General features: G+C 42.3%; 1 protein-coding gene across 1 annotated transcript in view; it reads left to right on the top strand.

Moving 5' to 3' along the window:
* Window positions 1-14,771, top strand: part of FRMPD4 (FERM and PDZ domain containing 4) — a 712,471-nt gene that overhangs the window by 685,461 nt on the left and 12,239 nt on the right. Inside the window, exons 12-16 of the mRNA XM_006906031.3 lie at window positions 1,692-1,811; window positions 7,506-7,642; window positions 10,420-10,546; window positions 12,783-12,872; window positions 13,452-13,634. Of these exons, the coding sequence (XP_006906093.2) occupies window positions 1,692-1,811; window positions 7,506-7,642; window positions 10,420-10,546; window positions 12,783-12,872; window positions 13,452-13,634 (657 nt within the window). The remainder of the gene's footprint in view (window positions 1-1,691; window positions 1,812-7,505; window positions 7,643-10,419; window positions 10,547-12,782; window positions 12,873-13,451; window positions 13,635-14,771) is intronic.

The following is a 14,771-nucleotide window of genomic DNA, read 5'->3' as shown; positions in this document are numbered from 1 at the left end:
CCAATGTGTCCCAGCTCCTGGCTGTCAAGATGCCACCCCCATCTGTTCTGTGGGGAGACAAGCAGGCTGCATGGCTGCTGAATTCAGCCCTGCGCCCTGGCTTTTCCTGTGATTCCACACATGCAGAGTCTTTGTTGGATGTATAAGAGATTTCAACAAATTCCTCCCGTGGAGGAGACTTCACTGATGAGGGAACTTTAGGCTCTTAGGTTCCTACATTCCTTCTTTCTGCTCTCCTTTACCATCTGCCACGGACGAGCAGCCCATAGCCGGTCCAGTCAGCTTTGCAGCCCCACCCGCAGCCAGAAAGCCAGGTCAGTGTTACTGCCTCTAGGGATGCCCAGTATGCCTTTCAAAGTAGGATGTGTTTTCTCATTGAAATTTTTCAACTCTATGAAGTCAGCCATGTAAAGCGTAAGAATATAAATACACGTGCACACACGCATGCGCATACCGTGGGGCTCAATAAAGCTATTGCTGTATTTCTTTTGAATTTCTAAACTGCAATTCACCGAGAACTTATTTTTGCCAGATTTGTCCCCTGCATAAAAGTAGTTATAAGTACATGAAACTACACACACGTGCATAAAAATTACATACAAGTACATAAAACTACAAGTAGAACAGCCGTGTCGGCTCATGCCACCTGGTCTTAGTTTCATCGCGTTGACCTCTTTGGGGCAGGGGAGGGGGGTAAGGTGGGCGGGGAGGACTGAAGAGCTTTCACCTTCTTTCTTGGAGGCTGATGTCTTTTCATTCATTCGGCTTTGTACTAAGCACTCTTCATTGATTAATTCCCTTTTGCTGCTAAAGGAGTTAAGAAGCTAACACCTAGTAGTTGGCATATACTGTGCTGGAAAAAAGGAAAACAAATCAAAATGATCCATGGTCCTTATCCCACAGGAACCCGTGGTGCAGTTTAAGCAAACTGGAATGATGTCACGGTGTCAGAAGTTCTGGGTAGTTTGGAAACCTGCGGACTCCAGATTTAGCACATAGGCTGAGACTTCTGTCTTCCTACTTTCCAATGAGATGTCATCCAAGGTTGACATCGTCATGCTTCCCCTGCTACACTCAGTCTGGAGTCTAATTTAGAAAAAACCCCAGTGGTGTTATGGAGTAATAAACTGTAGTGGGCAATCTCTGTGCTCCCTTGCTGGTCCCTTTCGTGCCGCCCACCCCCACCCTAGCTTCCATGGGCTATCGCAACATCCAGCATCTCCTTCAGGGGACTGCCCTTGGACTCCTGGCACCCATTCTGTCCAACCTGGAAGTTCAAGTCCCCTTGGGACGGCCCAAAGCCAATGACTTGTCTGTGCTCCTTTGGCTCAGGTCCCACGCCTCTGTGATGTAAGTTTCCCTCCAGAGTCCCCCGAGGGACAGGCTGTAGCTAAGCCTTGCTGGGTACCATGTCCTTGCTCAGCTTCTCCTACCTGCCCTCCCACCCCGTTACCGGCCTGTCTTGGGAGCAGTGCATAAGTAAGTCTCTTATCTGAGGGTCTGCTTCTGGGAACTCGACCTAAGTCACAAGGTCTGTGCACTTTTCAGGGAATGAGTTATCTTTCACAGATTCTAAAAGAACTTCACCCGTTTCTTTCCCCGATGTCCAAAGAAAGTTGCCTTTGCTTCTGTGTCCCTCGGCCGTTTCTCAGTCAACGCTGAGGATTCTCGTGATTGGTCTGCTCTTCTAGGTGACGCAGAGGCCCAGCTCCCATAAGATGAGGTGTCTTTTCCGAATTAGCTTCGTCCCAAAGGATCCAATTGACCTGTTAAGGAGAGATCCAGTTGCTTTCGAGTATCTCTATGTTCAGGTATGTGAGAATCTGTACATGATTTATATGAATGTTGTGGGATAAATTAAAATCAGGGGGTTTTTTTCCTGAATTCTTTAATTTGGGGATCTCTATCCTCCCACCTCTGTCTCAATGCATTGTAAAATGATTCCATGGTGCTTTTTTTATTTTCACTTTTGATTTTGAAATAATTTCATACTTAGGAAAAAGTCGTTAAGAGTAGAAAAAGAACTCTGATATCCTTCACCCAGATTCACCAATGGGTCCCATTTTATCGCATTGACTTTAGTGTTTGCACGTGGTTGTTCTTTCTCACGCACACAATTTTTTCGCTAAACCATATCAGTGTCGGTGACTGAATTCATGCTCATTTACCCTTAAATACTTCAGTGTATATTTCCTAGTACCAAGGACATTTTCTTGTATAACCATTGTATAAATAACAAAATCAGGAAATTCAACCTTTCTATTATCTGATCTATAGTTTATATGCACATTTTGTCTATTCTCCCATAAATGCCTTTTATAGAGAATAGGGTCCAATCTAGGATCCCATTGTCATATCACTTTAGTCTCCTTAAATCTGGAACATTCCTCAGTCTTTCTTTGGCTTTCAAGACCTTGGCAGGTTTGAGGAGTACTGATCAGTCATTTTGTAGAAATCTCACAATTTGGATTTCTCTGATGTTTCTTCATGATTAGATTGAGGTTCTGCATTTTGAGCAGATGAGCAACATGAGTGACTTTGTGTCCTTAGTGCATCATATCAGAGGCACGTGATGGCAGTTTGGCCCCATAATGGCAAGGTTAACTTTGACTCGTAACTACGGCGATGTTCTCCAAATTTGTCCATCTAGAAGTTATTACTTTTCCTTTTGTAATTAATAAGTAATTTGTGGAGAATCTCATTACAACCTTATTATCTTTTCACTTACTAGTTTTATTCTCAACCATCCTTGCCTGAATCCATTATTATTATGATGATTGAAAATGATGATTTTTCTAATTCCGTTATTTCTTATTCATTTATTAATTGGTATTCTACTATAAGAAAGAGTTTTCCCTTCTTCTTTATTTACTTATTTATTCATTCATTTATTTGGTGCTTAGATTGTTCTGAAATATGATATTACGTATAATGGAATGATTCATTTCAAGGCAGTAAAACTTTAGGAAGACAGTATCCTCTGCAGACTGTATATCTGATTCTGGGATATCATTTTCAAAAAACAAGGCCTCTAGAAATGAGAATCTTTGCTAGTTTTTCCCAATGGGAATTAATCCACTTGATATTTAGGTGGATTTCTCTATAACTGCATCCTCTTACTCTCACTTAAATTTCCAATATAACTACATTAAACAGTAAGAACCTTACCTGATGCTTAGGCATCTAACATTAGAACTACTCAGAGAGGTTGTAAACCTCAAAATGTAACCTTCCCCTACAGGAAAAAAAAGGGGGAAAGGCAAAAATGAGGAAAAAAAAAAAAAAAAAGACACATCTATTTGGCCGGGGATCCCTGTCTGTATAAGGCCGTAAGTAAGAAATAAAAAGCAAAGAAGTAGGAAAGTAAAAGAAACATTTGTCAACTCTAGGTAGTAGATATACTGGTAGATACTATTCTCAATATTTTCTTGTATATTTCAAAGTTTTTGTAACCTTCAAAAAGTTATGGGTAGGAAAAGAAAATAGGCAGAAGATAGCAGAGACAAGATCAATGTCAGCGGTTAGGAATGGTGACATAAAGTGGCACTAAGCCCTGGGGAACAGAAATTAAGTCAGAGAAAGAAGAAGCAGAATGTACCAGAACATTCCAGCAGATGGGGGCACTCAGGGAAAGGCTGGTTAAACACGCCCCGCCTCAGCGGTCTTTGAGGAGACTGACATTTACAGCTCAGTAGGATATTTAATGTTTACGAAGAGAAAACCCCATCATCGGGAAAAGGCAGGTCCTGTTCAATATACCCTGTTTATCAAGTAAAGAAATATGAAGTGCACTTTACACCATGTTTGACCCAGAACAGTGAAAGTGTCATGACTTGGGTTTTTTAAGTGTTAAATTTTAGTCACTTGAACCCCTCGGCAATATCGCTTGTTCCCCAACGGGCCAGGTAACCCAGATGTAACTGCACAAAACAGCCCGATTGTCGGCTGATCTGTTTCTGCATCTTTCCCATATTGCTGCTGAGAACCAGCCCAGGGCTTTGCCGCTGCAGCTCAGATCCTGTGCTATGTTTTTAGCTTGTTAATTGCAAATAAATAGTTACAGGTTCTGGTCAGTGCGTGGCTGTAGACAGTGAGATACATTGGTTGTCGTTCTCTACAATTATATGCTCATCCCCTTAACGAGATGATGTTTTAAACCCATCTTGCTCTGCTTCTCTTTTAAATATCACAAGCCCATTGAATTTATAGCAGAAGAATGTGGTTGCATGTGTCTTGGGGAAGGGAGACCTCTTAAGTAGACCCTGAGTACCGCTAAGCATGGTTCTGTCTAAGGGGTGTTCACCCAAGTCTAATGCAATTCATGGAGCTATTTCTTTTATAAAAGATGCATCTTTTATACCCTGGGACTGTCCTGAGAACAGGAGAATCTGTCCAGGGATACTGCCCTGGGACTAGCAGAAGATGGGTTGTGGATTAGCCGCTCCTTCAGTGAGTAGCCGGTGGGGGGAGGTGGAAAGCCACGTATGGTGAGCGTAGAGACCAAAATTAAGCTACCATCATCTTATATATCTTCCGCCGAGAACAGTAAATGAGAATTTCTTGGCCTCACACCCTCTGCTTCAAAATGCCTTGGATCACAGAATGTGCAGTATGTCTAAAATAACATAGCTGTCTAACATAAGTCAGTGGGTCTGTAAATGGTGCTATGTGCCCATGTTGACTTGAAGGTACTAAAAAGATGCAATAAAATTAGCCCAGAGAACAAGAGTAAGCAGAAGCAATATGTATCACATTACAAAGGCAAAAATTGATTCAACCGAGCGGGCCCCTAATAAGGACAAGTGGCCATTGACCAGGTGAACCGTGACAGTGCAAACAGGTTTCAATAGTGATGATATCTATTAATCTCCTAGTCATTAATGGACCATGCAGTATTTTCCAGATTTCAGCATATATAATAATAATCATCCAGTCTGTGCTAATTCATAATTAGAATTCATAATTAGAATGAGCTCTGCTGACATTTACCTGTCTACTATCCATTAAGAAAAAGATCGTTACGCCAATTAGTAAATAGGATAATACCTGAGACTACAACATGTTTTCAGACATTTTGGTAGTATCGGTTTCCTTTTTAACATCTAACATGTTCATTATAAATGAATTTTTTGGGGGCCTAAATTAGAGTCTGTTGGGACCTCTATCTTAGCAAAACAGTGACCACCACTTGCTCGTGTAACTGTATTTTAAGTAACATACTTGAGAGTAATAAAAGCATGATTAGTACCAAAATATATGTCAGACTTCACACTAATTCTCCAGGATCAGCCTGAACTAATTACATAATGTAATTAAGTGACTAATCACCTTGATAAAAAATTCACCCAGAAGTCTGGTTAAAATACAGGAGAGATAAACACACACACACACACACACACACAACACACGCACACACACGCACACACGCAGTGTAACAAGGATGGGAAAAACCATTTCCAGTTCCAATTTTTAGCAGAAGTAATAGTGATGGCTCACCTTTACAAAGCACATTCCATTTTATGAAACCTCCTTTCAAGTGTACCAGCGACCTTGAGAGTTAGTTGTTGTTAACCGATTTTTCATATAAGAACACCGAGACTCAAGAGAGATAAAAATGCCTTGTTCAAGGTCATTTGATGAGTAGTTCACAGAGCCTAGGATCGAACCTGGGGTTTCTGTCTCTAAATTCTATACTGAACTCCTGTTTCAAATCCTTTATGCAATAGCAATCACAGAAGAAAGAGATTTATCAAAAAACTGATTAAAGTGTCTGTTATGGTCTGGCACTGCGCTGAGGGCCCTCCTCACCCTCTTCCCTCCTGAGACTCTATAAAATGACCCTATCTGGGCCCTCAACTTTGAGGTGGCCCATTGCAGACAACCCTGGGCACTTGGAAATAACTGGTAAACCCAAGACTAGCAAAACAAAGTAGTAGCCTGGACTTGCCCTCAGGACCGGCCTTCCGTCAGGAGGCCCCATCTCCCACCTCGTGTCAGACCCATTCTGACAAGGAGCGCTGTGCAAGCCCGGTAGGTGTAATATTTTCAAGAGAAGCAAAGGTGGAAGACCATCTTAGGGATGGAAGGGGGAGAGAATGTGACTTCAGTCTTTGGAATGAAGGGATGGGCTGAGACGTAGCACATGAATAGGACGACGTGCATTGCACAGCGACAGTATCACATGGATAAGTATTCTAAGTGTCAGTATTGTGTGCAGAAACCATACAGGAGTACATTTCCTATTTAATAAAGTCCATATATGACGTCACAAATATGCTTCTCTTGGAAAGGAGGCAAACAAAGCCTGATAGCGTTTTCCATTCGAAATTATCTTGGAACAAGGTAAAGAATAAGAAAAAGAGAGTGTACATGTCATATTTTCTAGCCCCAAAGCCTAGTTTTCCAGAACAAACTATAAACACATGTGCAGAATATGCTTAAGCAATGCTGCGACTCAGCCCTTTGCTCCTAATGGGTGACAAGAATGTCACCCTAAAATCGCTAGTGGTCATGTAGGACTTTACACTTGACAACACTCTCAGCCACTCGTCAGTCCAGTGCTCACCACAAACCCTGTGAGGTGGGTGGCTCCCTTTTACAGGTGAACGAACTGAGGCCCACAGACATAGAATGACTCCCTCAGAGTCACAGTGGGGGCTGTCACCACCGGAATGGACTGAGGATTTTACTCGCTACTCTTTACTGAGCGCAACCAATGCGCTGTGATGAAGCGCTCGCTGTGCATCTCGTCTAATGCTCACACACTAGGGTAGCTGGGCTGAATCCCCATCGCACAGATGAGAAAATCGAGGCTTTTACTTAAACCAAATTAAGTACATTGGTCCGAGTTACCTATACAGGTCGTCGTTGGCAAAGCCGGACCCAGAAGCAGGTGGGGTAAGTCCAGAGCCGCTGCTCTCAATCGCCTTGCCAATTCTGCTCTAAATGAGAAAGAAGATGATGATGTTGACAACGGCTACTAGCTCACATGAGGGCTTACAGTTGACCAGGTAGAGTCTAAGGGCTTTACATCATTAACTCATTTCACCCTCACCACACCCTGTGAGTGGGGAGTATTATTATTCCTAGTTTACAGAAGAGGAAACTGAGGCACAGAACAGTTAAGGAACTTGACCAAGCTCACGCCCGTGCGAAGTGGAGGAACAGGATTTGAACCCAGGATTCCATCCCCAGCAGCCATCATGCCATCGGCACTCCCTGTGTTCACATGCAGCACCTGTGTTTGGAAATGTCATACCTTAATTCCTAATTATCTTTACAAAAAGCTAAATATTTAAACAGTAGCTCGCTTGTCATTGGATGTTGTATGGTTCCTGTATTTGCGAATGCAATTACACATTGACATGGTTCCAAGCAGCGCGATGGAACTGTTGCCACACTTAGCCTCTGGAGTGAGGGGGGACATGCATGTCACCTGCTCCTTTAAGGCAGCGCCCTGCAGCCCATCCTTTGACAAGCTGCGCCCTCTGCTGGTCTCTTTGCAGAGCTGTAACGATGTCGTCCAGGAGCGATTTGGGCCGGAGCTGAAATATGACATAGCCCTACGGCTGGCCGCCTTGCAAATGTACATCGCAACCGTTACCACCAAGCAAACGCAGAAAATCTCCCTGAAATACATCGAGTAAGTGTTGACTCCGAGACATTTTGGAGACAGAGATGCTGCCCACTTAACGCCCAAGTGAATTTTTGATCTATGTCTCTATTTCCAAGATCGATCTTGTTTGTGGCAGAGCATTTGTTAAACCTGTACAAAAGAGGTGAATGCGTGTTCATCTTTTTGGTGGAGGGGGTCCATTTCTGACATAATCTACTTTTAGAGAATTGTGGGTAAAATGAGGGTCATATTTTAAATGAAACACGATTTTAAACTCCTTGGTTCCTAGCCAAACTTTGGTCTCAGCGCTTTTCAGATATTAAGCTCTTTAATTCTCAAAACATCCCTATGAGATCAGTAAGAATTTAGGTCCATTTTACAGATGAGCAAACCGAGGCACAGAATGGTTAAGTAACTTGCCCAAGTCATACAGGCTATTTACTAGAGGGGGCAGGATTCGAACCCAGGCAATGGGAGTCCGCATCGCACTGTAGTTTGTGTGACCATTTGAAGCACCTGTGTTTAGAAAGTGGTCTGCATAACCCGAGATTACTTTTCAATGATCAAGATACAGTGTAAAAAGTGATGTTCTCAGTCGTAATCAGGAAGGGCAGTATTTGTAGTAAAGAACTGTGACAGGGTAGGGAAGGGTGCGGCACAGTGACACTTTGCTCTGTGAATTGAATGTTGTTTGGGAAGCGTGAATGCCTTGTCTTGCTGAGTACCCACCCACAGCATCAATGTACTGCCTCTTTGGCTGGAGAAGATCCCTCTTCTTAGATAAAAGCAATGTGTGTTGCCATCAGTTGATGAGTCTACTTAAGGGCTGTCCTTAAAAAGAGAACCCTTTGTCGCTCAGTTTGTATGCTCCCTTTGGCAGGTGATTCAGTACTCTAAAGCAGCCATGCTTTCTGAATCCTGGCAGCTCTAATGCTAAGAGAAAAGAACATTCATATTTCCAAGTTCATGGCAGGGCTGTAGCCACATCTCCACGTAACACTAAAAGCCTTAGCATCCTTTCCACCTCTACCTCCTAGAGATGTGCAAGCTCATGAAATGGGCTTCCAATCCATGGGCTGTTCCAGCCATTCTAAATTACACAGTGCCAGGCTGACCACCAGGGGGCAGAGTGGCTTCTTCTTGACAGGCTCACGAGCCTGTGTTGAGAAGGATTAGAGCTGACGCTAACCCGCTGTTCTTGCAACTCTATTCCACCGTCGATGACTAGGGACAAATCCTTGTGTGCTGTTTGAGAACCTCAGATCTTCCAGTCTCAGTCCACTTATTTCACAGGTGGTTTATCTCTTTCTTTCTCGTCACACATTCCGTGACTGTAACCTGAGCAAGACTAGGCTCACAAAGAGGTCTCACACTTCAGATGAACACATTCGCACCCTCATCCACTCCCCTTTCTGAAGTTCTTGGGGATGGATAAAACTGGCTCCCATTTGAAAAGGTGGCCTACACAACTTGAGATGACTTTCAGACAACTGAAACACATTTTTGTTCCTACTCTCTCTCTGTACCTGGTTGAACATGGTACAGTCAAAAACCTCCAGAGATAACCAACTAGACTAAGAATCTTGCAGTCTACAATAATGGTCTCATTAATTAATTCATTTACCCAGAAAATGTTCATTGAGCATTTTATATGGTATTCACAGTGGGACAGTAAAAAGTACTAAAAACTATAAATTATAATCTTAACCGTCAAAGAACTTGTGATCTGATTATAAAGACAAAACATAAAGATATGAAAAGTAATGATTTAAATAATGATACAAGTAGAGTTACAAAGTAGCCCATCAGGAGTGCCAAATGACGGGAAAAGATAAAACTACAAGTTGAGAAGAAAGAGGAAGAAAATGGTGATCACAAAAAAACACAATCTTACCTAGTGAAGAAGACCATGAATAGCCAAGTTAGGGAAGTCTGTCTTTCTATCCTACTTTGGAGAGGTTTGGAGCAGGAGAAATAACCAGAACCTTCTCAAGGGTCTTCGTATAATTTAGAAGACACTGGTTGGGCACGTGATCAATAACGATAGAGTTCCTAGAATTCAAAATATGGAATCTTCTTAGGATAGAATGTAGTCATTGCTGGGGAAATGGACTCCTGGCCAAAAAAAATATATTAACCCGGTCCCACTTTTTTTCTTGTATATTCACATGTATGAGATGTTTTCACCTCCCCATCAGTAACACACATACTTAAGGGTCATGACACTTAGCCTATGTCTCCGCCAGCAAGAAATGTTGACAGAAGAAGTTAGGTAGACGTGAACGGGCTGGGAGAAATGAGAATTGTATGTTTCTGGAGAGATAGCCACTGATGAGGGAGATGGGGAGGGAAGAATGGTTTGGGGGCGTGAAGGAGTTGCATCTGTCCTCAGAGAAGAGAGGAAGACATTGTGTGGGCAGGCAGGGAAAGGTGACGATGAAAATGAGCAAAGGGATGGAGAGAAATTGGTGTTGGAAATACAAACTCGGATACCAGATATACGAATGAATTCTAAGAGACTCAGAGGAAGGTTGGATAAAGTGCCCTCTTCAATTTCCATGGGTCCCTTTGCATTCTCTCTGGAGACGGAGGAGTACGTTTCTTTTAAAATGCAAACATATGTACTAAAGTTCAAATAGTGTTTCCTGAGTGCAAATTAAAAGTCGCTTCCCTAATTGGGGACTTGTCACCATCCCCTACCTTGCAAAGACTTCATTTGTTCCAACGAACATCAGAGCACCATTTTGTCTTAGATAACTCATCATCACAAGAATGTGAAATTAAAAATATACTCTTTATTGCAGAAAAGAATGGGGATTAGAGACTTTTCTTCCTTCTGCTGTGCTGCAAAGCATGAAAGAGAAGAACATAAAGAAAGCACTTTCACACCTTGTCAAAGCAAATCAAAACTTGGTACCACCCGGTAAAAAGGTATCACATTTGCATCTTAATAGAAAATGGATTTTAAAGAGAGGCTTGCATGCATTTTTTAAAATGTTTAAAATTAGCCCATGAATAAAATACTTAGCACCATATTTTCAGATGCAGTAACACTGCCTAATCTTTTTTTTTTTTTAACTATTAACATGTTTCTAAGACTAATGAAAAATAAGTATTCTCATGGAAACCTGTTTATTTCTTGCAGACTATAGGCTCCTTAGTATACGGCGTGGTGTGTTCACAAGTGCATGCAGGAGAACCTTGCATAACCTCTGATTAGAGAGGATAGAGTTGCAAGATAATTTTACGTTTCCATCATGCTCTTACTTTGCTTGCAGAACAGATGCCACACAAATTAAACCAGAGTTCTCTACCTCAGCGCTATTGACATTTGGGACCAGATCATTCTTTGTTGGGGAGAGGGACCATCCTATGCATAGTGAGATGTTTAGCAGCATCCCTGACCTCTACCCACGAGATGCCAGTAGTACCCTACGCCCTCAATTGTGACAAACAAAAATGTCTCCAGACATGTGCCCTGCAGAACAAAACCACCCCAGGTTGACGGCCACTGAATTAAATCTTACTTTTGGAAAAAAAGAGAAATTTTTTTCTGTCATTCACCATCATTAATGTTAAAATCTCTTTTTTAAAAAATCAGGTAGAAGAAACACCGAGGACATTTTGAAATATATTCTTGGTCAGAATAGACAGCTACGTTTATAGGTAATAAAAAGCCAAGGGTTTCAGGAACCAGGAAGATAAAGAGCCTAACATTACTGGACCTAGAAAATTGGAAGAGGCCTGACAGCCCCACATTTTCCAGCTGATAATGGCCATGGAATCTCGTGTGACTCTAATACAAATCACTGTTTACTTGGGCAATTCTTTGGTCTTAGGATCCGATTTTCAGTAATTTGTACTGGCCAAAACATGCTTATTTCTATTCCCTCCTCACCCCGTGGCTTTTTTAAAACAAATAATCAGGTTCAACCTACTATCAACACCTTCGACTTAACTTCCCAGTTGATGTAAACAATCAGCTAACAGAAATCTAGCAGGACACATCATGGATCAAGATTTTTTAAATTTTGGTTCTGATTTGCCCGAAGCTAATTTCCTTTAATTAACTCGATAGGATTTTTTCCAAGCCTGGCCCCGCTGGTTTTGTAATAATTTGGATAAGTGCTCTAGGGTCGATCTATCTACCTATCTATCATGATTCTTCTATAAAGGTCATTCTTTCTAGCTAAGAGTGAGTGGTTTGCTTTTAAGTCGATTTGCAAAGTGCTTTGGGTTTTTGAAAGAAATAGGATGGAAGAATAGTGCTCAGTAAGAGTTACATAAAGGGTAGGGCACTTAGATGTAGTTAACAAACGAGTTGGTAAATTCATCTGCAGTTGAAAACAGAGTTTAACAGTCGTTGGTGCTCGGTGGTCTTCACCTTGTTGGAAACTCTCACCCCCAACAAATGTACCTGACACATTCAGTATGAACCATGGACATTTTTTTTAATCAGATGTTTTTTTATGACTTGGGAGTCTACATGTTTAAGTCTTTATAAAGATAAATTTTATCTGAATCAAATGTTATTTGTAAATCTTTCGTGAAACTCAATAGATTCTTGGAGTTGAATAAAATGGGCACTTTTAAAGCAAGTTCAACCATTTCTGCAGTGATTGGATCCCAGAAAGTTCATTTTCCCTAAGAACTTACAAAGACTAAGAAGCTTGAGATGGGCATGCAGAGCCTGTTTAAGGCTTTATATAGATTGTAGGTGTGTGTTAAAATCAGCTCCCACAAACCCCCACATAGGTAAGTCTCCTGTGTAATGGAAGAATGTATAATACCCACCTTTGTCCCTAATTGCAACTGGAAAGCACCACTCACTTCTTGAAATGTCCCCATGAGCAGATGTTTCTGTGGAAAATGTTATCATCTCGTTCTCACTTGTTGCGTGCCCTGGCCCAGCACGTTTGGACTTATGAGTCCCCCACGTTTCCCCCCCAAATAAAACTACTTTAGTCCGAGTGGCCTGTTGCAGCCCTATGTCAGGAAACCAAATACAGAGCAATTTCCTTTCATTCCTCTGAAGGGTCCTTGGCATGCCCCACCCATTGGCAGAAGAGAGTCATCCTTCTAGTTCGCCCTTGTCTTCAGCTGGTCTCCAGCAGGAACAGAATCGCCCCTATGGAGCTAACACCTGAGTTTTCTTTTCTCTCCTCAGCTCTCTGCACTGCAAGCCAAGGTTCATTATCTCAAGTTCCTCAGTGACCTTCGGTTGTATGGGGGTCGTGTGTTCAAGGCAACATTAGTGGTAATTTCTTTTTCTTGCTCTTTCTGTGAAGCCATGGAGGCCTACAAAATGTCACTGCATAGGCTGTCTTGAATTAGCTACCTTTGATGACAAAAAAAAATCCATCTGTGAATCTTCTCATGCCTTCATTTCTAATCGACTGCACCGCAGTCTGAAAATAGCAGAAGAAATGTTAAACTAGATAATACCAGTGTAGAATGTCCCAGAAAAAAAAAAAATGAGAAAAACCAAGAGAATTGATGCACTCTGATGATGGCTTCCCTTTAAACTATTGGGCCAGAAGTTGCTTTCACATTAAAAAAGAAAAAAAAATCCTCATTTGTAAAAGCCCCTCATGATTGCGAATCTACGTGCTGTGTGTGATAACATTTACTTTCTGCATTATTCCTAATTTATCAGAGCCTCAATGCAGTCATATATCTGTTTTTTTTTTTTTCTAATTAGATGATTTAGTACAATGTAACCCAGAAACGCTTTCTAAAGAAAATTCACTCTTGTAAAAACATTCTCCCAGGTCCAACTTTGCATGGCACGTCAGAAGTCTAGTGTTTTTATATTTTGTCCACGTCTCTTTCTCAGCAGGCAGAAAAGCGCTCGGAAGTGACTCTCCTGGTCGGTCCCCGATATGGCATAAGCCATGTCATAAACACCAAAACCAATCTGGTGGCTCTTTTAGCTGACTTCAGCCATGTCAACAGGATCGAGATGTTTACTGAGGAGGAAAGCTTGGTGCGGGTGGAGCTCCATGTGCTGGATGTAAAGGCAAGTCCTCAAGGTGTTGACATGGGGCCTTGATTGGAACAGCTCACTTCTGATAACACGGCTGATATTTACAAAGCAGGCAAAATCTCAGCGTGTGCCGAGCATCACAGGTGTGATGTGGTGCAGGAAAAAATCTACTCAACTCAGGCCCGAGGGCCCCAGCCCTCACTAGACAGCCGTGTGATTTGGGTACAGGTCGCCATTCTTCTGGGCTCAATTTTTTCTTCTGTACATGAGACAGCAAGTGAGTTCATTTCCAAGGTCACTTCTGGCTCCAGAACATATGAATCATAAATAGAAAAGAGGGAGGTTTTCCCAACTTTGTTTAGAACTCCCATTCCCTCTTGTTAGATTAGGTCCATATGTATTTATTCTTTTGGGAAAGCTGAGTATTTTAGCCAATCTGTCTTTTTGTGCTATAGTAATTGGTACTGGCTGAATATCTGGCCCCAGTGAATGTCATGGCCATTCCATTTAAAACAGCAATTTGAGATTGTCCTCAAAGGGTAAAACTTTCCTTCCTAAACAAAGTTGACAAGACATAATCCAGGTCTCCTGTCCCCTACTTCTTGTCCCAGTAATAGATGAGGCACTGGACTTGGGCAGGGTTGATGTGTCCAGTGTTTCTATGGAGATGAGGCACTGGACCTGAGGGGAGATGATGTCACAAAGAAAACTGTCAACCAGGAGGGGTGCTCTGGGAATGGTGGGGAGGACTCACTCCCACTCGGGTGGTTGGGAAGAGCAGATGAAGAGGAAATGAGACTTTGGTAAAGGGTCTACACAGCACATCGGTGTGCTCTGCCGCAGGAAGAGATGACAGTGAGAATGTGGTGCTCCGACATGTTGGCCATGGTCCGTGAGATTTCATGGGCTGAATCCAGGGGGCTCCAGTTGACCTCATAGCAAGCTGAAAGTGCCAGAATAGACTTGGAATGCCAGGCCCAGTCCATGACCAAAGATGCTGAGAACAATGTGTCCATCATGGAAAATGGGTACATTGGATGTAGTCATCACAGACCTGCTAACAAGGATAATCCATCCCAAACAGAAGTGGACAGCAAGACCCTATTGATGGTTTCCCGCCCATACGAAAGAACTGTGAGGTGGCTTGAGGGAAGACCTCAGTTGAAATGG

This window comes from Pteropus alecto, unplaced genomic scaffold (genome assembly GCF_000325575.1).
Source record: "Pteropus alecto unplaced genomic scaffold, ASM32557v1 scaffold511, whole genome shotgun sequence".
In the NCBI taxonomy this organism is placed as follows: domain Eukaryota; kingdom Metazoa; phylum Chordata; class Mammalia; order Chiroptera; family Pteropodidae; genus Pteropus; species Pteropus alecto.
This window is presented reverse-complemented; position numbering and strand designations above follow the sequence as displayed.